This window comes from Fusarium musae, chromosome 1 (assembly GCF_019915245.1).
Source record: "Fusarium musae strain F31 chromosome 1, whole genome shotgun sequence".
Lineage (NCBI taxonomy): Eukaryota > Fungi > Ascomycota > Sordariomycetes > Hypocreales > Nectriaceae > Fusarium > Fusarium musae.
The window spans coordinates 1,826,083-1,852,492 of record NC_058387.1 but is presented as its reverse complement, the minus strand read 5'-3'; the positions used below and the strand labels follow the sequence as shown (position 1 = coordinate 1,852,492).

At 49.4% G+C, this 26,410-nt stretch overlaps 10 protein-coding genes across 10 annotated transcripts; 5 read left to right on the top strand and 5 right to left on the bottom strand.

Moving 5' to 3' along the window:
* Positions 1-401: 401 nt before the first annotated feature.
* J7337_000572 (uncharacterized protein) lies at positions 402-1,168 on the top strand (the record flags this gene model as incomplete). Its single annotated transcript, XM_044818321.1, has 2 exons — positions 402-616; positions 667-1,168. 2 exons carry the CDS (start codon positions 402-404, stop codon positions 1,166-1,168), a joined length of 717 nt encoding a protein of 238 aa, XP_044686023.1.
* A 386-nt stretch (positions 1,169-1,554) lies between these two features.
* J7337_000571 (uncharacterized protein) lies at positions 1,555-2,695 on the bottom strand (the record flags this gene model as incomplete). The annotated part of the gene is made up of 2 exons (XM_044818320.1): positions 1,555-1,768; positions 1,842-2,695. 2 exons carry the CDS (start codon positions 2,693-2,695, stop codon positions 1,555-1,557), a joined length of 1,068 nt encoding a protein of 355 aa, XP_044686022.1.
* A 5,872-nt stretch (positions 2,696-8,567) lies between these two features.
* Positions 8,568-10,201, top strand: J7337_000570 (uncharacterized protein; the record flags this gene model as incomplete). The annotated part of the gene is made up of 2 exons (XM_044818319.1): positions 8,568-8,911; positions 8,968-10,201. The coding sequence occupies 2 exons, from the start codon at positions 8,568-8,570 to the stop codon at positions 10,199-10,201; spliced, it is 1,578 nt and encodes a 525-aa protein (XP_044686021.1).
* A 2,684-nt stretch (positions 10,202-12,885) lies between these two features.
* On the bottom strand, positions 12,886-14,134 carry J7337_000569 (uncharacterized protein; the record flags this gene model as incomplete). Its single annotated transcript, XM_044818318.1, has 3 exons — positions 12,886-12,933; positions 13,155-14,050; positions 14,119-14,134. 3 exons carry the CDS (start codon positions 14,132-14,134, stop codon positions 12,886-12,888), a joined length of 960 nt encoding a protein of 319 aa, XP_044686020.1.
* A 987-nt stretch (positions 14,135-15,121) lies between these two features.
* Positions 15,122-16,515, top strand: J7337_000568 (uncharacterized protein; the record flags this gene model as incomplete). The annotated part of the gene is made up of 5 exons (XM_044818317.1): positions 15,122-15,416; positions 15,471-15,487; positions 15,617-15,708; positions 15,767-16,259; positions 16,309-16,515. 5 exons carry the CDS (start codon positions 15,122-15,124, stop codon positions 16,513-16,515), a joined length of 1,104 nt encoding a protein of 367 aa, XP_044686019.1.
* Positions 16,516-16,713: 198 nt separating this feature from the next.
* On the bottom strand, positions 16,714-17,526 carry J7337_000567 (uncharacterized protein; the record flags this gene model as incomplete). Its single annotated transcript, XM_044818316.1, has 2 exons — positions 16,714-17,329; positions 17,519-17,526. The coding sequence occupies 2 exons, from the start codon at positions 17,524-17,526 to the stop codon at positions 16,714-16,716; spliced, it is 624 nt and encodes a 207-aa protein (XP_044686018.1).
* Positions 17,527-18,413: 887 nt separating this feature from the next.
* On the bottom strand, positions 18,414-19,826 carry J7337_000566 (uncharacterized protein; the record flags this gene model as incomplete). Its single annotated transcript, XM_044818315.1, has 4 exons — positions 18,414-18,434; positions 18,492-19,192; positions 19,255-19,276; positions 19,686-19,826. 4 exons carry the CDS (start codon positions 19,824-19,826, stop codon positions 18,414-18,416), a joined length of 885 nt encoding a protein of 294 aa, XP_044686017.1.
* Positions 19,827-20,013: 187 nt separating this feature from the next.
* Positions 20,014-20,611, top strand: J7337_000565 (uncharacterized protein; the record flags this gene model as incomplete). Its single annotated transcript, XM_044818314.1, has 3 exons — positions 20,014-20,191; positions 20,246-20,274; positions 20,324-20,611. 3 exons carry the CDS (start codon positions 20,014-20,016, stop codon positions 20,609-20,611), a joined length of 495 nt encoding a protein of 164 aa, XP_044686016.1.
* A 171-nt stretch (positions 20,612-20,782) lies between these two features.
* J7337_000564 (uncharacterized protein) lies at positions 20,783-23,894 on the bottom strand (the record flags this gene model as incomplete). Its single annotated transcript, XM_044818313.1, has 4 exons — positions 20,783-21,538; positions 21,592-22,069; positions 22,137-23,302; positions 23,355-23,894. The coding sequence occupies 4 exons, from the start codon at positions 23,892-23,894 to the stop codon at positions 20,783-20,785; spliced, it is 2,940 nt and encodes a 979-aa protein (XP_044686015.1).
* A 576-nt stretch (positions 23,895-24,470) lies between these two features.
* On the top strand, positions 24,471-26,250 carry J7337_000563 (uncharacterized protein; the record flags this gene model as incomplete). Its single annotated transcript, XM_044818312.1, has 4 exons — positions 24,471-24,588; positions 24,639-24,721; positions 24,769-24,898; positions 24,950-26,250. 4 exons carry the CDS (start codon positions 24,471-24,473, stop codon positions 26,248-26,250), a joined length of 1,632 nt encoding a protein of 543 aa, XP_044686014.1.
* Between the last annotated feature and the right edge of the window lie 160 nt (positions 26,251-26,410).

Genomic DNA, 26,410 nt, shown 5'->3' with positions numbered 1-26,410 from the left:
GACGGGCATGAATTGTAAAATATTAGGGGTGTTGGTCGGAATCACTACATAATAGGAATTGAGTCAATGAAGAAACGTTCTGGATCTCAATAAGTTAATCAAGGTAATGAGAACAGGAAACTCAGATGATTAGACGACGTATTTGGCTTGCAGCATTCCATTTTCTTTACTCCGTAGTGTTCTGATTATTCCAAGATTGATAATTCCCGAAACGTTATGGGAGGTGGGCTAGGCCTATGACACAATCTGTCAGAAGCTCCCCCACTTCAGACCTGCATCTTCCAAATTCAACTCCACGTGAATGAAAGTTTACATATCTTACCTACTTAAGGTAACCATCGCATCTACTCCTTACTACGGTACTTCCCAATAGCAAAGAGCGCAGCGGAGTGACAACTGCAATGGCAAGCTTCGCAGCTGATATGCAGGGCGCGACTCCTCCTGTTCTCCCCCCCAAGCCTGGCAGCCATGAAACAAGTCGCATTGCGACGCCGACCTCATCAGGCGTACCTCCACCATCCGAAGGCCGCATACCTTCCAACACTGTAACTAACGCGCCAGCATCAATTCCCGACCCAGGCGAGCAATGGCTCCCTCAGATTCTACAGGACAAGTCGTATGTGATACCCCGACCGCAAGAGTGCACTTTCTGAATTCTGTGGTAAGAAAACAAGACCTGGCTGAGCTGCTTGGTAACCCAACTCTCCTCAACGCATTAACGCACTCGCCTGAATCCATCCACCCTTCCCTGCTTGTATCGCATCAAGCTCTATCCGCCGCCCTCAACGAAAACATCGACCTAGCTGGCCAACTCACGGACATGGAAGCTCGGCTATCCCATCAGCGCGCATCGACACAGGCACGACTTCTCTCAACACACACACTCGAGCGGCAATGGCGCCAGAAACAGTCTGACATGGATCACGCGCTGGCGCCCTTCTCACCAGCAGCGTTATACCAGCAGTTGGGACAGGGCGTCCAGGAGCAGGCATCGGTGTGCGAGGCTATGGAGGAGAGTTTCCTCGACGGAGAGGGAGAAGGAGTATCGGCGACGGAGAGGGAGGTTACTGATTGGGTGCGTAAATATAGAGAGGCTAAAGTCCAGTACTATTTGAGACAAGAGAGGAAAGAGAGATGGGACGAGGGACGCGTCGGTGGATGGAGATGAAGAGTTCTAGGTGTTTACATGGCGTGGGCGTTTGATGCATAACACTGTATTTATGAAATTTCAGGTCTCCGGTCTTAACTGGTGTAGATCACCGACACTCACGAATCACGACGACAATCATATATATGCTGGACATTTGCTTCAGCTTTGTAGACGATTACCCCAGATTCGTCCCCTTTGAGGTTAGACATCGATTTTGTAACACGACAAACTGTTACATGCGATATAGCTGGAACGGATATGCCATTGAATACTGCTCACTATCACCAACGCTCGTTTATCCAATATGGGTATCTATGTTACTGACTTTGAAAGTCGCACAAACCTGCTAATCCTCTTCAATGGCGCCATGATTAATAAAAAAAGACAAAGCTAGCGTCTTCCTGTCATAGCGCGCTGAAAGGACTCTTCTTCATATCTGGGCTACGTGGGCTCATGGGCAGAGCAAACAGATCGTCGTCGTCATCTCGCCGTAAAGGTCTCACAGGGGCCGAGGCAGCTGTTGTCACGTCGCCATGTAGTGCAGCATTCAGCGATATGGGACCTTTAGATGCGTTGCTGGCCATGGCCTCATGGGACGACACAGCGATATCACGCCCTCTGGGTTGAAACGGATGAGATTGGCTAATGGGACTCATAAAGGTGTTCGCTTTTGAGAGAAGTCAGCTTGTACACAGGGACTGGGAGCGATGGATCTCGAATACCTGTCGTGCTCGGTGTTAGATCAGCAGGTGATGTGGCCAGCTTGAGACCTTTGAGCTTGTCCCCCAAGCGACCCGTAGGTGAACGAGTGGCTACAGGAAGAGGGATGGAATCACTGGGAAGCTGCGGCGTGTTGATGAATGTGTCGAGAATCCATTGCCTCTCGGCGAGGGCCATCTCAACACCTACTCCCTCAGCATTATTGCGAAGCTCGTCGGCTACCTCCCGATCTATGGCTGCCAGGCGTTGGCGAGCCCATAGTGTGTGCAGGACTCCCCGGTTGCCTGGATCAGCGGCAAGGCCTGGTGGGAAGATGGCCGGAAGTGGTTTGAGGGTCAGACTAGGTGAGCCAGGCGGCGTGATAGTGATGGTCGGGGGGACCGTGGCATCAGCGGGGAGCAGGAAGAACACACGGCGACGCCGTTGGCGAGATGAAGCCGCAGGAGCAGTGCCTGCACCAGAGTCTGACTCAAGATCAGCAGCAGGGAGGTTAGTAGATTTCCCGGGCCACGACACTTGCCAGCATGCTCTGTTGATGCTGTCCACCGGAGGAGAGGCCGAAGCCGGCTCCGTTGCGGAGATGCGATCGGCAGCCGGAGCGGATTGTTCACCGGGGGTGTCGGCAGGAGAATTGGCAGATGCAGCGGGGCCCGGAACGGCATCGGGATACCACTCCACCATCAGAACCTTTGTACCAGCATCGCTGAACTCGAAGCGGGCTAGGTGCTGAGCCTCCACAGAAGGGACGATAGGGGCTTCACCGACAACGGCAGATGCAGATGGGGTTCCAGGCCGAGAAGAGCCCGAAAACGGGTCAGTCGTCATGGCTTAGGGCTACTTGCTCGTTCCGGGGGAAGCAAGAAGGTAACAAAGAAGAAAACGATATTAAACTCCTGGATGAACGCTGCTGAAGAGTATTGAGATGGAGATGGAAACGTGGATTGGGATTGGGATTGGGATTGGGATGGGGATTGAGAAGGCGGAGACGGGGTCGAAATCTGGGAGGCACTTTTGATCCTAGCCCGATGGCTTTGTTTCGACTTCGTTCTAGGTAGGCTGTAGGCTCGCTGTGTGCGCTGCCTCTCTCCCTCCCTCTCTCTGTGCAACGGCTGGGTTATTGCTGTCTTCTCGGCGACTTGGGCCTTTGCGTTTTTCGAGGGTCCCGCCCTTTCTCGGACCGAGACGAGGTTATTTCGGTGAATAGTATATTGGTTTAGTGAGGTACGGGAAGGAGCACCGGACACATTCCGCAATGCAGCCGGAACAGTGTCGGGTTCTAGCTAAGGTATGTCAAAATGAGTTGACTCTAAACGTCTCTGATGAGGGTAGGCGACGAGTCAGAAGGGAGGAGACGGCGGTGGCGGTAGGTAGTGGCGGGGGAGTTGCCAGTTTCAGGACATTGACAGAAGACGGAACATTGGTTAGGTTGGGTTGAACACGAGATGAGATGGAACATGACATGACATGGTTGTCAGCCTTTATTTTTTTGAGCGTTTATTACATTATTAGAGGGGAGAAGTTTGAGGGGAAAGAAGTGGACTGAACGCGGGATGGGACGGAATGGAATTGGGGAAATGCTGTGGACGCGTCTACCTACCTCCATTCAACATTTGGGTAGGTAAGTTAGTAGGTTAAGGTAGGTAATGATAGTCGTATCTAGTATGCCCATATCCGTAGTACAATACTGTACTGTAATGGCGGCGGATTGCACGGAAAGGGAAGCTGTTTCAGTGACAAGAATAGACGATCCAATCATTTCAGTGAAGTGCTCAATAAGACCTGTTTATTGGAAATGGAAGCAAGATAGAACACGCAGAGAAGCGTATCCATCCCCTGGGCACATACTCCGTAGGTACTTGCTTTACATAGTACCCAAAGATAGGTACCGCACCTTAAACTCATCAGTAACCTTACCAGTTAGGGTGCTAGCCAAGGAAGCAGAGAGTTCCTTCGATGCATCACCTTGACCCTGGGAGTGGTCTCTAGCGTCTCAGAGCTGGGGCAGCAAAAGACAAGTAAAAGATAAAAAATACATATTGCCTTTTACCCAGCCTTATCCAAAGTCAGTCTTGTGTCTTCGACTCCCAACTCAAGATACCGTCTACAACAGGCCATCGAGTGATCTAGTCTGTAGGTTAGTACGTTAATGTGTACTGACTGAGGCAGTGCTGACTCCCCGGGCTGCTCCCTTCTACATAGGTAGGCCTCCCTGGTCTTGTTTTGACTTAGTCCCTTTATAGGTTAGGTAGGTTATGTATTAGCACTAGGTTGCTAGGCTGGGCTGGACTTTATCGGTATATCGGGACGAAAGCCATTCCCTATCGGCCAATTGCGAGACAGAATTGAGACCAGAGTGATTAGAGTCATGAATATAACAGCATCTACTGTACAGTCTTATTAGAATCAAGCTCTATTAACATGTGCTACTGATCTCTAGCAGATATTCTAAGCAAGTGCCTTTGTGAATGATACAGGTGATCTCAAGCTGGTATCCCTTGGCTCTAAGTTGTTTGTGCACATTGCGTACCTTGCATTGGAATATTTATCTTTTTTTTTTATCTGAAACAGAATCCCGAGTCAACCCAAAGTTATACATATTACAAGAGAAGCTTACTGAGATGCCGGTCCAGTAGAGGAAACGTTACAGGATTCTCATGCCAATGCGGCGTTGTCCCAAAAAAACAAGGCTCGTCTACCATATTGACGTCTGTATCTATTCCACGAACTGCCGTAGGCTCTAGCTATATAACTCTACTCCGAGTCATTTTACTACAGCATAGGCTACTGATCCCCTGTGCTCAGAGCAATGTCTTGCTTCTCTACAGACTCACTAGCCAACCAGGCCCAAGTTGATTCTCAAGATCGGCGTCAACGAGACACTGGATATCGAGCTTGTAACGGATGGGGCCAGTCCTTCTGCCCAGAACCACCGCAGTAAGGCCGCGACTAATAGTACCCCCCCCCCCCCCCCCCCCCCTCTCAAACCCAACATACCTGGGTTTGTGTGTCTCGGGTCCGTTCAGCTGGTCCTCGCATCCACAACCGTATTCAGACAACTACAATTATCTAACTCTCCATTACTCGAGAGATTGCTGAAATTCAAATCTAGGATTTTGACGTCTTGTAAGTGATATCAACCGTGCTGATAACATCACTGATAAGATATATATGATAGTAAATGCCGTTTGTATGATTTGTATTGGCACTTAAAAGCTCACTCACGACAATAGCCCAACGGCTTTCAACTGACTTGACCAGAAGTCTCTCGTGACGTGGAGAAATGAACCACACATCCCCTGAACCAGGTTGTTCGAGACACACAAATACACTACATTGCAACATTGTGAAGATATTCTATTTCAAGTCGGATAAGTAAAGCTTTTTCATCACTATAAAGGCTTGTATATGGACAATGAATGCTGCTAAGAGAGCTTCGAGCCACCTGTATCAAGCGAACCCCTCAGACCACGCGATTCGCACGGCAAAAGCACTCGCCCGTTCGGTCTCGAGCTCTTCCATAGAACTCACTTCACTTGGCCTTTTGTAAGCTACCGTGCCAAGTACATATGCAGCTCTCGGTCGGAGAGAGGGTCCTCGGCTTGACTCTGTTCCATACAAATGGATCCACGCAATTCCGGGGGCAGATATATGTTCATGGTCCAAGCTTTTCGGTGCCATTGCTCGTTCTGCCATCTGGGGATCAAGAGAGGTGAGGTGAGGTAATTGTAGTCCACAGGGGTAGTGTTCTCCACGAATTCGTAAAATCATTCTAGGTCTCGTGAGTCGTATCTATGGGCCTGGCATATTCGATACGCTATCTCCTCTCTTGGTGTATCTCACACGAAGTTGTCAATGACAAGCCAGCAGAAGGCTGTTTCGGGTACGCTGGCAAAATATGAAATTTGCATGAGCTTTGAAGATAACTCAGCATCATACTAGGGAAAACCAATGAAGAGGACTTCGATATCAGGTTCGAGATGTAGATGTATTAGCTAAGCTGGCCCATCATTGTCGTCATCACCGTGTAGCGTATTCAAGATAGTTATATGGTATGTATCTTACTATCCAGCTCGTTGAAAGTTCTGGCCGCCGATCTGAAAGTTAAGTTACTGGACTTCCGTCCCCCGTGGCCGGCACTTAGACACGTACCGAGTAGGCTATACGGAGGCGATACAATTCCCTCCGACCCAGGCTGTCTCATTGCTTGGTTATTTGACGGAGTGTTCATGAAGATAATATTACATATGGAGTATAAACAGAAGACCAGGAAGGATAAAAAAAAAAAAAAAAAAAAAAAAAAAAAAAAAAAAAAAAAAAAAAAAAAACAGCAGGGTAAACCCATTCCGAAAAAGTCTGCGGAAGCCTGCAAGACCCAGTATATTTTGGCCGGTTAAATGCAATCCCTGAAGAATAGACCGAGATATCAACGGGTGGCGGATCCGGTGAAGACCCGGAGAAAAGCCAGTTTTAAGGAACCTACCTTAGTTAGTATCGAGATACCGGTAAGCCAAAGCCAAGACAAACCTAGGACCAAACAAGAGCGCTCCAGCCCAAGCCTCAAAAAGAAAAAGAAAGGAGAAAAAAAGAGAGAGATCCATGGTAGGAGGAGAAAAATCTTACCAGGGGTTATTTTCTAAGCTGCCATCTCTTCTCCCCAACGGATCTGTTAGGCCAAGTACCGTATCAATAAGGTAAGTTATTTCCCGTGCGGCTGGTCATTTAATGGGATCGCGAGTAGCTTGTTAGCTAAAACTCAAAAACAGCCAAAACAGGCGCTGTAACGTTGTTTTGATAGAGCTTCGGGAACAATCAACGGGAAAGCCATACGCAACGCATCTGAACCGCAATGAACCACACAGGAGGCACTTGTCCCAGAAGCTGCATGGCATGCCATGGAACGGATGGGAAGATAGAGTAGGGCCGGCCAATTGGGCCGAGTCGGGAATTTCATTGACGATCATGGGGGATCAGTCAAGCAATCTCACACTGTGCGTCGCTCGCAAAAGTTAGAGTAGGCACTCGTAGAAGCACCTCCTGCGTACCGTGCAATGACTGTACACTACTATGAACCGGCGTTTTTCTGGAGCGTTGCAGTGGAGGGCAGATACATCACCAACGTCAGCTGGTCACTAAAAGTACCTGAGGGCCACAGGCAATTCAGGGTCAGAGGAATGCTAATGCTAATGGAAACTGCTGTTGTTTAGGTTGTGGGGAGATTTGCGCAAGGCAGTGGAGAGCTTTCCACGGGCTCCATCGTCATCTGGGCCTGGGGCTTTTCTTCTCTGCTGCCCAGATTTCCTCTCCAGGAAGCCCAAAGCACCGGGGAGATTCGCTCACGCGGTTTCTCCAGACTGGAGTACACCCACGCGCTATGTTTAAAAAGGGGCCCCAATGTCCCCCCACAGCTGCCATGAAGTGTCCTCTCCACAGTTTGGCCGGCCAAACGCCGCTTGAGGCGAACCAAACGCTTGCTTTTTTGGCACCTTGGGCGGCCAGGAGGTGCGCTAGATGTCCCCGATTGTCACTGTGATGTGCTGTATTGACCTAAACTGATGAGCCGTCAATCAAAAGAACACCCCACTATATTAAACGGTCGGTCCGTTCCCCCTCGCCAGTCAATTACCTTTTCAAGATGATGGTCTGGCTGGCCAAATTCTTCGTTTCGTTCTGTAGGGTGACAAGATCCTCCATTCAATTCTAGGTATTTACTAGTAGGCTCTTTCTTTTCATTTTAGCCCAGCCGATCGGTGCACTCACTTGACGATATGGGATGTATCTTATCAGTCAATCTTCTAAACCTTCCCTACCTTAGCAGGAACCCAGGTAATACCCAGAACGGGAAGTATCCAGATATTTGGGACGTTCACACCAAATCCAGCCTTTCTTTTTAAACAATCGTCTCGACATGGGAAAAGAGTGCAGTCTCAATACGAACTACTAGGTTTCTGGCCAGAAAGCTTGATTCTCATCCAGTAGGCATCTATCATAGGTATGTAGTGGTTCACTCTTGCTATTCGTCCCCATTCAAGATAGCACCTGTCTCTACTCTGTTCAGAGAGAATCATTATCGTCCCGTGTGGAGTCGCGACCAATTTAAACTCACACCTCTTACTACGAGGGGGAAAAATAAAATGCTCCACCTCACACCCCCTCCACGTCGTTCCATTCTCCCCCGGATTTGTACCGTACGTACCCAAGTATCCTTGTACCTGGAAGTCCCCTTCCTTCTATAGCCCAGCTAAGTAGTCATCACTACGCTCTCTCGCTCTTTCCTTGTACCATTACCCTTCCCACTTTCCCGTTTATCCCGCGCAGTTCGTTCTATCCAAACCAACACGAAACACCACAACCTCGCCTTTCACGATATCGACCGACTGCTTGCCCTTCGTTTTTCTTATCATCAGCCTTTTTCTTTGACGTCTGGCCCTTGAACTCAATTTACCTGTGCCTCCGGATCTCCGGTCCGTAGTTTTCGGCGTTCCCGATCCCTCCGTCTCGCCAAACCGCTCTTCCTCTCGCCATGTCGAGTATATTCTCATTCAGTGCGCAATAGAGACGGACGTCTGTAGCCATTTAGGTCCGCTCAGCAAAGGCGACACCGTCCTTTCTAATACGTCGCGGCCCTTGCGCCCTCTCGTCGATAGCGTCGAACGTCGAACGTCGAACGTCGCTCGTTTTCTCTTCGACGCCCATCACCATGGCCCATCATCAAGCGCGGACGATGGCTATGGATCCGCCACATATCACTGAATTTGCTTCTGAGCGTTACTTCGAAAAGCTAAGCCAGCTCAATGCACATCAACATCAGCACCAACCTCCTCCGATTCGAGATAATCTAGATACCTCCACGTCGCCCTCGAGATTTATTCTGCCTCTACGAGAAACAAAAACCGTCGATGTTGAACCTTCAAGGCCCCTTGACCAGAAGCGTGATAAGTCAAGGTTTTTCGGCCTTCGCTCCAAGGTCTCGATACTCCACTCTAAATCGAATGTCCCGTCTGGTCATGCGCCTCGAGTGTCTGTAGAAACGCCGCAAAAAAGGTAATGCTCTTTTGGCATAATGATTATTCTTTCACTTTGCTGACCGGTGAAATTAGTGCTAGCTTCGATCAGCTCTTCCTAGGACTTCCCAACGAATTACAGATTCAAATCATTTCTGCCCTCCCACTAACCGACGTCCTGAACCTCCGACTTGCCTCCAAATCGTGGCATACTCTCGTCACTTTCAACGAAAATACTATCGCTCGATATCATCTCGAAAATCATATTCCCGCCTACGCCTCCCGCCTATACCCTATCACAGACCCGAGCGAGATCAACTTCCAACATTTATGCGGGATATGGCATCGATTACACGTCGCTGCCAAGCTAGCCTTTCTAATGTGTGAATGGATCACAAAAGATATCTTCCTTCGCCAGACTGAAGCTCAACGACTTGCATTTGCACCCCAGAACGAGCGCATGCGACGACGCCTAATACCTCTTCTATTTACCATATTCCACTTCTTCGAGACGTACCGGAAATTGTACCTAAAGCGTATGGCTGAGAACGGAGGAAAAGGATTGAGAAGGGAACCTTATACTTTGAACCCTATTGAAGCTGAAATCATGAGCATGTACGACGACCAAACCTTATTAAGAGTCCACGAAGTCTTTCCCCTTGTAATATCATCGTTCTGTCGGAGACTCCGACCACCGACATATGTTGGTAGAGTCGAGCGGTCACTTCGTGGTTATATTCGGGAGAAACCGTCTGATGATATGCATGTTGCAATTTTGTGCATTGGTGGACTCCGACAAGTGGAAAGGCTATGGGAAATCAAGGGCTACAACAGCAGGCGTGGCGCTGTTGACACATGGTTCAATGCTCTCACGAAAGAGGCGCCATCTACTGAACAGCCAGCATCGAAGCCGAAACGAGGTCTTTTCGGACGCAAAAAATCCACTAGTGAAGCTCGATCGTCTGGTACTGTATTGAACAAGGTCCGGAGTTCTGGCTCAATAGATGGAAATATGGATTGGGAGACCAATCTTGTCTTCAACACGAGCTTATCTGCTGGGGCTCCCATGTCACCTCTTACTTCGCAACAGGCTCAGGCATTGCTCAGCGACCTTCCAGTACTGCAACAGATCTGGCTCACAACAGCCGAAGCTTTGATCCTTCAGCGTCGGGTTGTCGAGCGTCCACAGGATATCAAACGCAACCAACAGGTCATGCTGGATTTGATCAGTGAAGATGGACTGGTAGAAGAGGACGAATGGTGGTACGGCCGCAGCATTCCCGATTCTGTGCGGCCTCCCGTCGGTGTCACTGATGACGATGCGGATTAAACGGCAGCAGTTTCACTATATCTTGGGCATTCTTCGTTTGTTATGTTGCTGTTGGCGAGCGTGTTGAGAAGTTATACCATTACTTCTGCTTGTCGTTTTACCTGTGTACATGCATGTGTCAAAGAACGGGGTTTTGAGCATTTGAACGGCGTTTTTATCGGTTGCGGAGAAAAGGGCTACTGCGTTGCCGAAGGTGGTATTGGATGGGAGCACTGGCTATACATATTGATACCGATTGTCTATACGACATTATATTTTCATTATATTTCACCACTGTCTTCTCAACCTGGAACCTAGGCCGAATGTCTTGATGGCTCAAAGGGCTTTCATTTCCCTCAATAGTGAAATTGACTTCCACATCCCACTGTGTGCACTAGCCTCAGAGCGTCAACTTGGGGTGGCTTTTTATTCACTCAAATCACAGTATATTTATTATCCAAGAAGCCTCTACTTTGATAGGAGGCGGGGAGTTTATTTCAAACATGCTAAAAAGAGAAAGAATAGGATGATCTGAGCATCAGATCAACCACCAGCCTGTGTAGCGCGGGTTTGTCTTCCCGTGTGATCTTGCTTATAAGCGATGTAAAATCCGCGAACACAAACATAATGACTTAGCCAAACTCCGCGGAAATCCAGCCTTTCCTCTGATGATGCCTCCAGTACTTGAATACACAATTTTCTTTGCTTAGTATCCACACAAGTAATACTCACCTTACGCTCGTCCTCTTGCGCAAACATTCCGGTGTCCGTGTCATGATATGTAGGACGTGTATACTTGAGCCGTCCTGCCGCTCAAGAGTAGAAGAGGTCAAATCACATGGAATCAGTCGGCTTGGGCCACCTAATTCTGCTCCTTGATGCCTTTTCATATTCTCACACTCTCTTCATAGTGCAAATACTTGGCTACGTATATGAATTTCGGCTAGTGTATTGCCAAAGCATGGATCGCTTCTGGGTTGCTTCGCTGCGCCAGAGTCGCTGTGATGGTGCGTTCGGAGGTTCAACCTCTGAAAGCTGGGAACTCAAGACATGTTTGCTACAGGCGCCAATGCAGTTTCAGGAGGCTTGGAGGGGGTTCCATCCATACTTGTGATTTGTGCTGGCTCTTCTAAGCGGTGATGCGACTCAAAATGGCCCGTATTTGCCAAGGGTGTTGTCCCGGTTGAACGAAGGAGGCCCTATTGCCTGTGTCGAGGAACTAGGGGTCGACTGTCAAGCCTTTGGGCTTGCTGATGGGAGCTTGAACCCGCTGTCAGGGGAAAAGGGCATGCAGCAGAATGTCCTGATTTATTCGACAAGTGTCGTTGCTGTCGTTGGTACAAATCCACCACGGTTACTTTTTGGAGAACATCCTCCGGAGCCACGAGGCCACGGCTATGTGGCTGAGTATTCACTGGAGAGGATAGACTCATTGGATGGATCGACTGTCGGATCTCAAATCTTGTGATGAATGATGCCGAGGCTGGTGCTTGCGTTGAACTTGGGCGCCTTGATCTGCTTGGGTCTGGTAAGACTCATCAAATTGCTTGAGTCCTCGATCCTGCTGGTACAGATGAGATGGACTTTGTGGCACTTGCTGGCTCAAACTATCCCCAATCACAATTGCCTGTACCCCGGAGGCGAATGTGTCCGATATGGACGGTGCGTGTCTGGTAGTGGCACTTGAACGAAAAGCTAAAGCCTCTGCATCGGCTGATTGCGAACATCTTCTGCTAGTGCCAAGGTTTCTTGGATCTGTCTCCTGAGACACACGAAGACGCTTGGCTTGTGTCTCGTGAGGTGGATTGGTGATCAGGCCCGCGGTCCTGGGGGATGTTTGGGGAATATCGATCACTCGAGTCTTGGTGCAAGGACCTTCTTGTGAATTCTTTCTCTTTTTTGAAGAAACTAGGTCAGCGTCCTGAGGGTGGCTGGGTGGCCCCTGGGATCCCTGTATGATAACAGAACTGCCAGCGGCTGTTGGCGTTTTGTTCTCTTGCGTGCAGCCAGGCGAGCCAGTTGCGTCACCTTGCATTATGCTGGCCGCTTCTCCAGTAGGATAGGGCAACTCTGGGAGAGAAAATGTGGTTCGAAGAGCACGGCCTGTCTCGTTCGCGTAGCTTGAATCAGGCGTGGATATTAGGGAGTTATACATGCTTTCCCTCGTGGTTGGCTTATGAGATTGAGGCCTTGACTCCCTAAGATGAGAGTTCGTTGGGTTGAATGAGGAAGAAGCAGGCTTGGCAGGCAGTAGCCTGGGCTTGTTCCTTGACCCTTTAGGCCGACCACGAGGCCTGCCCGTACTCTTCGTGCGTGTTGATGTTGTAACCGAAGAATTTGGCATGATCAGTGTAGAGCCGCCAGTTGATTCAGCGGGTGTCATCGATGGACCCGAGGTGGTTCTTCGGTCTTCCCCTGAAACATTTATCAATCTAGGGGTGATTGAGGGAGTGGCTGCTATAGAAATACGGCCCTTCGTAACACGGGGAAGTAGCTTACTCGAGATTTGGTTGTTAGAAGCACACGGTAGAGGCGTATATAAGCGTGTATTATTTGTAACAGACTCTGGTGGTGCATTCGAGCATTTGACAAGTGTCGAACGCGGCGTATGATCCGTTTCACTGGGCCTCATAGCCAGGGGAACCAAGGCAGTACGCTTAGGACGTAGGTCTGCGTTTACTATCCTTTTCGTACTCCCCTTGGGCCTACCTCGTGGTCTCCCTGTTGAGGGTTTCGATGGCCTTTTGGTAGTGCTGTTTTCAGCAAAGTTTGGAGGGAAGATTTCCGAAATCCACGAAATGAAGAGATCGCCCGAGCTTTTCTTCGAGCCGCTCTCAGAGGACTCCCCATGAGGAGATGGGGGCTGCCGAGTGACCCCACCGAACTGAGTAAGGGCACTGCAAAGCGTTTCTACGACTGTACTTGGGTGCAGCTTTCGCAAGAGTTCAAGAAGTCGATATCTCTCTGCTCTGACCTCTTCCGGTGAAAGAATTGTTGTCAAGAGCTTCGTAATGGCAGGCTGTTCTCTGTTAGCCTCCTGTGTGGGATCTACTGGAGCGGCAATTTCGTTCGACTGGTTCATGCTGACGTCCTGTGCCGAGTTCGAATCTAACAATGGAGCGTCCTCTTGTTCATGGTCGTCCCCGGGTGTGACGTCTCCTTTAGTTGATTCTGCTAGAATTTCTCTTTCAACATTTTCCATGCTATCTGGTTCCGTCAATGGATTCTCTTCGAGCCTTGCGCTGGCCTGTGCAGATCCCGTCTCTGCTCGCCGCTCTTCATATGGCACAACAGTTCGGCGGGGTGGAGGCTGAGAAAGTGGCCCGTGAATGTCTGCAGTTACTGAAGGGGGATTTGAGAGAGATTGTGGAAGATTCCGAGGAGCCGCTGTGTGTGGTGGCCGCGGTCTCCTTGGATAGCGATACCCTTGAGCACTCGCAAGTTTGGCAGCAGCAGCAGTTCGTTCACTTGTAAGCTTGGCCGCAAGGTCGCGCTCCGTTATTTGCGGCTTCTGGATGTGCATATGCATAACACTGAAGTTACCTTGCTTCATGTTCGTCCTGCCCTTAAGCTTGCTTGGCACCGCGGTCCTGATACGACCATCGCGATATGGGTTGAGACTAGCAGCCGGCACTTTGTCCTCTTGCGGGGGACCAGGGCTAGATGAAACAGTTATCCCATGATCTGGAGCATGGAATGGCTTCATCTGGAGATCAAATAAGGCATTGCCTACTTGCCAATCTGATCTGGTGGCTCTTTGTCCAGGTGTCGACGCTGTACTGGACGAGGCACACGGGCTAGGACCTAGGGCATGAGTAGTGGTGTCGGGAGTGAGGATGGTCGAATCGGGCACAATGGCATGTCGAGGCGCTGTGAATTGCCTGTGAGCCTAGGTATACATTTACTACATTCGACAAATTGTTTCGAACAACACGTACGCCCTTCTGAGACCATGACGTCTGGATGAGGCTGGGTCATAATACGCTATTGACCTCAGTAGCGATTTTACAGTGAACTTTTCGGGCAACAGTCATCTGTGCAGGGCTCACGCGACTTCGATGATGCGCAAGTCGATGGTTCTTACATCGAGGTTTGTGGTGCTGTTGCAGCTCGAATTCCGTGTTAGTGACTGGAATCACTTGGCTTGGTCTGCGCTGTGCTTGTACTGGTAGGCAGTCTACAGCCCCCGTGATCAAAGGTCGTCCAGTAGTGGGGACCCCATGAACATCAGATGCGGCGGCAGTTACACTCAATAATTCGCGAACACGTTGTCTTCTTGTCTTGAACTAGACCTAGGTACTCTTTAGTGCGATATACGCTGGGTGCCGTTGACAATGACCTTCGGGTCTTATACATAAGTGATGCGATACATTGACTGATGATCGTGAATAATATTACGTACCAAGTGAAGTGGTTACCTACTCTAGTATGTATGTAGGTATGCGAGGGACCTAGGTATTTTCGATCGGGGTATGAGACTATCGAGGTGGGCAGCCACAAACAGTCGTCATACCTAACCTCACTAGCCACAGATCCACAACTGACTCCTGATCCTAAATGGCAACTGCTACTTGGTAAGGTACGGAGTAAGGTAGTAAGATATTCATGGCAGCTCCCACTGCCTTGTGTTAAGTAGTGTAGTACTAGCAACTCCAGCAACACTCTCGCCCTATAAACGCAACGTAACGCGATACGACCCAACCTCGCCCTCGCTCTCGCCCTCGCCCTCGTTCTATCCGTTTCAACAGCAAGACTTCAACCGAGAGCCATTTATCGATCGATGAACCCGTGAGCTTGACTCGCGAGTAAAGCCATAGCTTTCACCGTGTGGAGCTGCCCGCGTTCTTCGCTGGTGTCACACTCATCAAACCGACAGTCTATCTTGCAGATATTCTCGACATAATTCATCCATCGAATATCTTGTAGCTTGAGCCTTCCATAATGTCGACGAAATACGCATTCCTATCTTTGCCCCAGGGCGTCTTTGACTCGAGCGATCGCGATGATTCCATATCATCATTGCGCGGGACAATCTCGTCCGACAATGGGTCCGTTCTGCCTTTCAACATCCCCGACTTCAAGATCGGCACTCTGGATGCCCTGGTGCAACAGGCAGATGAGCTTACCAAGCTCGAGGCGTCATGCCAGGCTGTTGTGTCCAAGGTCGCCGATTCTCTGAAGAATGTGCTCGAGGGTGACGAAGATCGTATCGCCCAGTATAAGATGGTCAACGATAGTCAGTCGCGTACACTTGTTTTGAGACCGGATAGTCGCTAATCACTCACATCAGAACCCACTGATCAATACGTGAGCACTTTCAGCTGGAACAAAATCCGATATCGAGCCGACAAGTCTCTTGCAGAACTTATCAGCACTTTGCAAAAGGCGCGTTAATCCACCAACCTCAGTCCTAGGCTCCAACTAACATGTCCTCAGGAATTAGCTAACGTTGATACCGACGTTAAGACAAAGTTTAATCAGTATAACTCTGTCAAGACAAACCTTGCGGCTCTGCAGCGCCGCCAGACGTGAGTATTTTCCGCTGATCCAAAATACAATCCTCAGATCATTGACAGTCTCAATCAGCGGCAACCTCTCTACCAAGTCCTTGACCCCCATTGTCGACCCGAAACTTCTTGTGCAGGATTCTGAGTACATCGAGACACACCTCATTGTTGTTCCTGGCAATGCAAAGAAGGATTTCATTAAGGAGTATGAGACAATATCACCCATGGTTGTGCCACGCTCGGCTGTCGAGGTGGCCAAGGATGACGAGTTTGTTCTCTTTGCTGTGGCGACATTTAAGAAGCATAGCGCCGAATTCCTCGCCAAGTGCCGAGAACAGAAGTGGACGCCCCGTCAGTACAAGTACGTTGAAGGTGGTCGACAAGAAGAGCAAAGAGAGCTCGATCGAGTCACCAATGAAGAGCGCAAGGTTTGTGGCGAGGCTCTGCGTATGGGACGTACGGGATGGAGTGAAAGTGTCATGATCTGGATACATGTTATGACATTAAGGGTCTTTGTTGAGGCAGTGCTTCGCTATGGCCTGCCTCTAGATTACGTATCGGTCCTGGTCAAGGTGAGCCTATTGAATGTGTCCCAATTCACATCACTGATCACATTCGCAGACTACATCCAAGCTGGCGCCCAAGGTCAAGGCTGCACTGGACTCAAGCTACTCGTTCCTGGGCGGCAATGCCTTTGGACGGGACAAGCGAGGCAAGATTACCAAGGACGACGCTGCGCTGAGCTCGGAGATGGCAGCCGCTGGTCTTCAGACTGGCGAGGGACACGAATACACGGCATACGTATACTACGAGATCGAGTTTCCTTAGCGAATGGCGCGGCTGGAAGGTTGGTGAAAGGAAGACAAGCTGAGAAAGAAGAACGATAGAACTAGTCGCCTGCATGCAAGAAACGCCTATATTCTACCCTATCATTATGCCTCTTGAGTGACGGCGGCCGGTGTCGCATGGCACTAATATCCGATCTACCTCTTTTTAAAGTGCGAAAGACAATTATGGATTTTGTGCCTATTTCTTATTGAGATAACCCTTCTCACTGAGCCACTGAACGATCTGAGCAACACACTCCTCAACTGAGCTCTCGTGAGTCTTGATAGTGATCTCGGCGTTCTCGGGCTCCTCGTAAGGAGCAGAAATGCCAGTGAAATCCTTGATCTCACCAGCGCGAGCCTTCTTGTAAAGACCCTTGGGATCACGCTGCTCGGCAACTTCGAGGGGCACATCAACGTAGACTTCGATAAAGGGGATTGGCTCATCGCCGCCCTGTGTGGCTTGCTCGTGCAGATCACGGGCGACCTTGCGATCAGCTCTGTAGGGAGAGATAAAAGAGGTAATGGCGATGGTGGATGAGTCCGCGAAGAGCTTGGCAACTTCGGAGATGCGGCGAATGTTCTCGTTTCGGTCAGCCTCTGAGAAGCCAAGGTCCTTGTTCAGTCCGAAGCGGACATTGTCGCCGTCTAGACGGTAGGCAGCGACGCCGAGGTGAAGGAGATGCTGCTCAAGCGCAGTGGCGACAGTGGACTTGCCAGAAGCAGAGAGACCGGTCAGCCAGATGGTGAGACCGCGCTGTCCACGGGTCTCGTTACGCTCCTTGCGCGACAAGGAAGGGTGCCAGGTGATGTTGCTGTGAAGCGCGTCATTAGTTAGCGATACCTCTGGTGTTGAAGTGGGATGGATGTATGTAGAGCGAAGTATGGATGGCGGGGTAATGAATAGATTTGGAGACTTGGAGACAAGATTCAGAAGCCAGATAGTAAGGTAGGCACAGCGAGGACAGGCAGTGCACGAGATGAGCGGTTTGCCTTTTACTTACGTAGCCATTGTGCAAGCAAGATATGTTGAGATGGATATTAGACAGTGAAGAAAGGAAGAGGAAAAAAGAAGAGTTTCCAATCGGTGGAGGGTGAGTGAGAATGGCAGTCTACTAATGTAGATATTACGGAGTAAGGTACTGAGGTTCCTAGAGTACCTACCAAATCGACCAGAACCTACCTACCTAAGTACTACCTTGACCTAATAATAGTGATTTCTGACGCCAATTGCGACCTCACGACCTTGATGATAAAATTTTATACCATCTTTCTAGCTATACGCCTACATGATTCGCTCCAGGAACCTCCCTATGTGATGTAGTAATTGCCCGTAACTTGCCCTGGTAATGTCGTGATCGGGCCATCGGGCGGCAGAAGCCACTGCTACAGACTCCCCGGAGGCCCACCTTTATAAGTGTATAACCAGCCTATGAGAACTCATATTGAGGATGGCGACATCAGAGGCCTTTCCGTCCCATACAAGCCTATTTGTTAAGTGGCCGGCGCGGGTCCAGACTCCACAGCGTCTGCCCGATGCGCCGGAAGTCGGCCCCGCGAAAAGGGAAAAGACAAAAAACAGAAAAAAGGAAAAAAAAAGAAAAAAAAGGAAAAAAAAAGAAAAGAGCTTCAAACAGGGAATTTCATGTTATTTCTATATAATAATAATACATGGCAGATAAATCGATAGGCCACGCTCTATCAAGTCTCCCCAAAGGAAACGCTCTATTTGTAATTAGAATGTGTTCTTGTAAAATGCTCTGTCGTCCATCATTTATGTTACCTGCCGACTGCGAGGTTCCTCGTCTACCGCAACACAATCTATATACAATGCACCTGTCACTCCCGTCGCTCGCTCAAAGAAAGAAAAAGTTATCGTAGCACGTGTCGTCTATTCGTTTAACCAATTTTAGGCATCATCTACAACGCGCATTAGAACATCTCCAGAATATCGGTATCACACGATATATGACTTACCGCAGCATACTTGGGCGAGATGAATAGTGCTTGCGCTTCGGCCACTATCGTCGGCTTCTCGCCAGGCTCGGCCAGTAATTCGATATGGCCCCTAACCCAGGCCTTGCGGCCTTCCACCTTGTATGTCTCCGCTCGAAGAACCAAAAAGCTTCCCGCTGGGGTGGGTTTGCGATAGTCGACATTGAGGTTTGCTGTAACTGCAATGTTATGGGGCAGCGCGCCGAAGGAGCAACGTCCGAGACCCTCATCCAGCATAGTCGCCAGGAGACCACCATGTACAATACCAGGATGGCCGCACAGGTCGTCACCGACATATGCTATAGACACGAGTTGTTTGCCCTTGGGCGCCATCCAGGCGTACGGTGGTACTGGCATTTTTCCCTCGCCGATGAGCGCTCCTCCTGTCAGGCTCCGACTTCGGTATGATCCGGGCATTTTCATGTGTGGCCGTGATTCGGTGAGTTCGGGGTTGGCGCGGAGCTCTGCAACGAGCGGATGTTTGTTGATCGTCTCTTCCACCATCTTCGCCTCTTCGTGGTTAGCGACGAATCGCCGCAGGCTCTCTTCGTCTGAGTGGAAGCCTAAGCCGTTCGAATGCATCGTGTACCATGTTCCAAAACCGCCTGCTGTGCTTGCGCCTACGCCAGCGAGCAACATACCTGCTGCTCTCTTGAAAGCACCACCAGCGGCTGCTGTGGCTGCTATAAGTCAGATTTGTCAGTCTATCTTGCGGGTATAAGTGCTTTGAGGGGCGCAGGCACACCTCCAGTCGCATAACTGCGGGACTGCGTAGGACGAGCAAAACGTTTGCAAGCTTGCGCTGCCAGACGTCCACTTTGTTTAGAAAACATGGCGAATTTGTTGTTCTAGAGAGTGAACTCTGATAAAGAAGCAAAGGCGAGATTAAAGACAAAGAAAAGACAAAAAAAAAGAGAGAAAAAAGAAGTAGAACTTGAGAAATGCGCCGCCTCGGCTTTCGATTCGATTTAAGGTTGTCTTGATCAACGGCGTTTTCGCCTTGCCTCGGATAGGAGGGTTGGCCTCGGCGTTTATTATGCACTTAAACGATAGCCAACGTTGTTCCTGGGTAGATACCTACCTACCCACCTAACGTGGAACGGTGGAAAGCTGTACTACATACATATACGTACTAGGGATAGAGGTAGGTACTAAGTTTAGCCTGCTGAAACCTACCTTATGCGCCAAGTTGGCACGACCCTGATGATCGCGGCAAGATGTCGGGTCCCAACTGCCATGGAGCCATGTGCTGGGACCCCTAGCACCTGTGACGTGAGTCTCATCCAACCAGAGTAGCTCGACGAGCTTGTGAGACATGGTTTGTAGGAGACGATCAAAGGCCGCTGACGACATGTATGCTTGCTTGGGCGTTTTATTCCTTGTTCGTGTAACCTGCCGTAGGCAGTATTTAAAGTGTGTGCATCTCCGTTCACCGTTGTCATCGAGTTCCTCACTCACTATCCACTTTCAAATCACTTAGAACTCACGAGGCATCTTGCTCACAATGGTGAGATTGTCGAACTTGGTTGGCAAACTTGATATTAACCCTTTGATCCAGGCGACCGCTGAAACTGTAGATTTGGGCCCTGTTCACCCTCCCAAGGAGGACTCCATTACAGCCTTGGAACAGATCCTCCCCGAGCTCAAGAAGACTCTTGTTCATCTCCGCCACGACTATAATAGTAAGTCGATATGAGCCTACCTCCGATTGGATCTAAAGTTAACCCCCCTTTTAGAGCACGAACCAGAGTACTTTGCAGCAGCTGTAAGTTCAATCGAATCTTTCTCGGCTTACCATGGCTTATAAGATATAGGAACACCTCTCAGACCAAGACCTTGTCGGTTTCAGCGCTGATGACTTCGAAGCTGTCCGTGTCGCTACATCAGCCTACGGTATCCATTTGTTCGGCAAGCTTCGCATTCCCGCTTTACCTGACCCTTCAGGCCCATCTTATATTCACTTCCGTGTCTTCATTGGCGGTGGTGATGAGCCCCCCAAGCTCCATAGCATTCACACCGAGGAGCGCGAGGATTCAGGTGGCGGAAAGACCTACAGAGCAATTTTCACCAAGAATGATGAGCTTGAGTGGTTTGATACCTGATTGAGACAAACAACGAGAGATTTATTTTATGTGACATATTGTCTAGCATGCCTGTGTGCGTATTTCTTTCAGATGTGCCTTTTTGACTCCTGCACCAACATGTGTATTGTACCACCAAAATATTAAAACATGGGTCCAGCTTCATCATGTCCTCGCAATTGATAAGTTCTCCTACATATCCTCCTCTCCGGCCAAGAGCTCGGCATAATCGTCCACCGAGGCGAACATGGGAAGATCCTTGAGCTTTCTGCGCTTCGATTTCGTCTTCTCGCTTGCTGCCTCCTTGACCTCGAATCCCTCCTCATCCTCGCTTATCAAAGCACCACCCATCTCCTCATCGGACCCCTCGATATCCACACTCATGACGTCGTCGTCATCCTCGCCCAACTCGCCATCCAAGGACAATGCTTGCGAGTCATCGTCCGATGCCATTTCCGAGTCGTCGAGGTCGAAGCCCACATCAGAGCCGTCGTCATCAGGGTCAACGCCAGGTTGTGTAGACACCAGTGCCTTCCAAACTTCGTCTTCTTGCTCATCGTCAGATTCGACGTTTCCTGCAGCATTCTTCTTGGTCTCCTTGCCCTCCTTGTCAACCTGCTGGAAGTACTGGTGGAAGAAGATGTCCTCCGCAGGAACATCTTCCGCTTTCTTCTTCCAGAATGCGGATGAGTTCACAGACGACACGGCACCTCCAGCTCCACGGCTGCCGAGCCAGATGTCGCCAGCGTCCTTGGTAGCCCGTAGAGGCTGCATGATGGAAACGCCCTTGGCTGAATCGGTGACCTTGGCGTTTCGGTAGACGAACTTGTCCAAGAAGCGAATGAGTGAATGGCTATCAAGGTCCGGCTTCAATGACTTCTTATTGCGCTCCAATATCGACAACGCATAGACTGTAACCGACGGATGGTAGTGACACTGAAGAGGAACCTGAATATAGTCAGTATGATGGCACTGAGTGGAGACAACAAACTGTAACATACCATCTCCCACAAGCAGCTACGGTTGGCGTTGCTGTACTCGGGATCTCTCTTTCGACCATCGTATCGTTGCTTCTCATTCGCGGGCTCATCGTCAAAGATGGACTCCTCAGGCTCTTCTAGTAAAGTCGAAAGATCAGGGAAACTCTCGCGTAGGTGCCCGACAAGATAAAGAAGTCCACATATAAATGAGGGTTGATGAAGGCCAGAAATCTGGAGCATACGCTTGGCAAAGGCCTTGACCCGGCGACTATCAACATCGTTTTTGAGCGCGCGCAGAAGAAGGTTCAAGTAAAGTGCCTGCTTCGAGGAGTTCACCAGTCGAGGATCAAGTAGGGACTCGTACAAGGTCCTATAAAATCTGTCGTTTGCAAGACTTCTTGATGAAGATATTTGTTGAATCAAGAGAAGTGCCTGGATTCCAGTGTTGAAGTTGCCTGAATGGGCAATCTTGAATAGTGTGTCTAGGTGAGATTCCATGCTGTTGTAGTGTCAGTGTTACGTGTCTACAACAAGATATGCTGAAAGAAACATAGAAGTGCACATACATAGCATCGTTGCCAACCATGAATGGAGCTGCGCGATTGACTCCCGTCAAGATGGCAGATACAAGCTTATCAGCAGCCTCAGTTTCGGGCTCAGAAGCTGAGGGCTTTGCTGGCTTACCGCCTCGCGGTCTCTGAGGTCGTCGTCCGGTATTCCGTTTAACATCACCTTTGCTATCGTCATCTTTGCCTGGCTTCGAGTCCGTTGGCGCAGTGATGCCTAGACTTCCAGTCTTCAAAATGATAGTAAAAAGGTCAAAGTAAATTCGCATCAGGGCCTCAGCTAATGAAGGCTCCTTGTTGCTAAGTATTGTCTGGTTCAGGGTGTTGATGGCATAATACTTTGATCGGTGGTCCTGAGATGGATGCAGAAGGATATCCTGTTCAATAGTCCGGACAATGATAGGTTTCATTCCAGGATGTGAATTCTGCAGCTGGAGAATGAGGTACGACGCCCGAGAAGAGATTTTACGATCTCGGTCACCCAACTTGTTCACAAGCAATCTGAGGAGGTTAGATTCTTGCTCGGGCTTCTCCTTGAGGAGGCCATAGACAAAATCGAGTGCTCGAGTACGTGAATACTCAATCTCATCTGAGCACCAGGATTCGAGCAGTTGAATGAGTCGAAAGTAAGTCGCCTTCAGCCAATCCTCGTATATCCAAGCAATCAAGTGGGCGGGCGTGATCTTACCAGGCAACGCGTTACCAGGGGCCCAAGGCTTTCCAGGATTTCGCTGCAAAGTTCCAACAAGCCCTGGCTGATCGTGGAAAGCTCGAAGACGACGGTCAGCAGGGAGCAATGTGCCGGGGCCAAGCAAATCAACCAGCGCGCCAATGGCACCAAGGGCCTGTCCTCGACTTTTCTTGGAGGCCAGGCTCATAAGAGCATCAAAAGCCCTGATGTTATGAACCGGAGATTCTTGAACGGCAAGAGTGAGAGCAGACACCTTGTCGCTAAGCGTGCCTGAAGTCATGATTGTTGACAAGAACTTGTGAGAAGATTGAGCAAAGACGCTAGTTCTGTATTTGGTTGCGTCCTCCTCCAGAAGTGCCTGAGCGTGCTGTTTCAGAGCATCCAGAGCGGCTCTGGGCGGAGTTGGCTCGTCAGTAGTTGGTGCAGGAAGTTTGCGTAGCTCAGAATCATGCCAGTCTGCTCGAGGCTCAAAGGCCTGTCTTACTGTTAGCGGTCAGAAAACCCACCTTGGAAATCGTTCAACCTACCATGTTGCCTTTCTTTTGGGTGGGTTCCTTGGGTGCCACGGCCTGTTCCCGTTCACTAACGTCATCTTCGTCCTCTTCAGCATCGTCGTCCTCTTCCTCTTCCTCTTCCTCGTCCTCCTGGTCGCTGGCTTCACTCATTTCAACCTCTGCAAATCCAAGTTGTTTGGAGAAAGCGGCCAGCTCATCCTTAAGGCTCTTATCGACAGCTCTAGAATCCTTAGGGCCCTGAGAGTACTCTTCGTCGTCAGAATCAACATCTTGAATAAGCGCCAGGTCGCTCTCATCGCCACCGAGGGCCTTAATCTCTTCTAATAGAGTCTTTTCGTCGATCTTTCCGCTCTTCTCACCGGATGAGCCCTCGGAATTTCGCTGTCTCTTGTGATGTTGTTCGCTGTTAGCCTTGGTCGGAGGTTGCTTTCGTTTGCCAAGCTTTTTGTCGATTGTAGACGTCAGATTATCCAGTGCACTATTGTCAAAGTTTGGGCCCTTGGAAGAGCTTCGAGGGCCTTTGCCTTTCGTTTTCTTAGAAGGCTTCGCCATGTTGTCAAAGCCGGTTTGCTGAATGAAGTTCTCAGATGGAATCTCTTAAATGGAAATGGATCTCAGAAACCTCCAACTTTTTTTTTTTTGGCATGACATTTTTCCGAGTGCCCCACCTCCACCTTCCGGGCGTCTAGCGCGTTTACAGGCGCTAATGCAGGATGACTAACATGATAGCAATTAGACGGAGGGCCTTCCGATTGTTGAAATACTATCAAAAGAGGACCTGATCTCATAAAAGTCGTATGTGTTAAGACCTCTTGTCGTATCAGTTTTCAAAATCATGATAGGAAAAAGCATTGCTCGTATAGGTGGCTCCCTTATTCAAAGAGGCCCCTGGGGTGTCCAGCTGCGTGCCTTGTCAGGCACAAGTTTAGCAAGAACCGACTCACAACGGTCTACCCTGTCGACAATATGGGTGCCAACCGGGGGTATCACTGCTAATGAAGATGAGTGTGAGTTAATTATGTTTCCATTGAATCTATTATGAGCTAATCAAATTTCAGTTGGCCATGGAAAACTCGTTCGCGGTGGTTTCCTCCGGCAGGTCGGTAGCTTAGCCCGAGTCGCCAAATCATGACTTGGGTGTTAATGCATCAGCAGGCTCACTCTGGTATTTTTCAGCTTCTCCCTCTAGGCCTCCGTGTTCAGGATAAGATAGAAAAGCTGATCGATAAACATATGCACTCAGTTGGTTAGTACGATTCCAGCAACTTAGCATATGTCATTAAAAGTTATCCATAGGTGCATCGAGATTATCTCTGTCAACCATTTCATCAGAAGAACTGTGGCGAAAGAGTGATCGTCTTGAATCTGTTGCGCCGGAGGTAAGAGCCTAGAGTTTTGATGAAGCGGTATGGGCTGACTCATTCAGCTTTTCCGACTCAAAGATCGTAAAGATACTCCGCTGATATTGTCGCCCACACACGAGGAGGAGATCACCACGCTTGTCGCCGGAATCGTCAATTCATACAAGGACCTCCCAATCCGACTTTACCAGATCAGTTCGCATTTATATCTCCAACATTGATGCTAAACCTACTGACGTTTCCCAGCCCGAAAATACCGTGATGAGCGTCGCCCTCGCCACGGTCTTCTGCGCTCACGGGAGTTCCTGATGAAGGATCTCTACACTTTCGACCTCACAACACTTGAGGCTGTGGAGACCTATCGTCAAGTGTCTGCAGCATACCGCGCCTTCTTTGATGAGCTAAAACTCCCATATCTTGTGGCCGAGGCAAGCTCTGGTGATATGGGCGGTGACTTGAGCCATGAATATCACTTGCCGAGTTCTGTCGGAGAAGATACCGTGGTAAATTGTGACTCTTGTGGCTATACGGCTAACGACGAAGTCGCTGCTCTCCGGCCCCCCTCTCCGGCATATGATAGTTCGGAGAGCCCTCCGGCGTCCAACTTCCGTGTTTGGCGAGGCATCTCTAAGGACCGAAAAACCTTGATCAATGCTTGGTATCCTCGACCATCGGGGACCTCTGCAGAAAGTGGTCTCAATCTTCATGCTGTCAAATCAGCTGTCCCTGAGCTGGATGCCACTATTGAGGATCCGTTGCCACTTTGGGGAGTATCATTGGAGAGCGGAACGACAAAAGTGATCAATGTTGTTGATGGAAGACTTGTACCGGCATTTGAAAGGGTTCGCGACCAGTTGCCGTTGTTACCCAAAGATCTTCAACGATTCCAATCTGAGTATTCAACAATTGGCAGTACAGCCTCTGGTGGCGGGCTGAATTTGGCACGTATCATTGATGGCGATGCCTGCCCTCGATGTGAAGATGGCGCATTAAAAATCCATCGTGCTTTAGAATGCGGCCACACATTCCAACTTGGAACTCGCTATTCAGTACCACTCGATGCCTGTGTCACTTTACCACGCTCGGGGATTCCGGCGACAGCTGCGGAAGAGGGACTGGCCCCAGGGAGTCGCATTCCTCTACAAATGGGCTGCCATGGCGTTGGCATTTCGAGAATCTTTGGTGCTGTTGCAGAGATTCTCGCGGACGAGCAAGGACTGAATTGGCCCCGAGCCATTGCACCGTTTGAGGTTGCGATCATATCTACACCAGACTTAGCCGAAGACTCTCTGAGAATTTACGACTTGCTTGCCGCGGGCGACAATTCGCGTAATAGCTTGGACGTTGTTCTCGATGATCGCCAGCGTTCATTTGTCTGGAAGATGAAAGATGCCGATATAGTAGGGTTTCCTGTCTTGGTTATCATGGGAAGATCTTACAAAGAGAATGGAACTTGCGAGGTTCAATGCAGACGACTTTCGATCAAGGAAACTGTAAAGGTTGACGCTCTGCCAGAATTCATCTCAAATTTATTGAATCAGCTCTAAGGGATGGACCTGAGTTAGTATCACATAACTACTACATTCGAAGCGAATGTATATCAAACAAAGCACAGTTCATAGCAACACAGATCGATAAAATCAAACAAGTCAAGAGAGAAAAGAATTAACTAAAATGTAAGCATCAGGGTAAAACAATGGAAGAGAA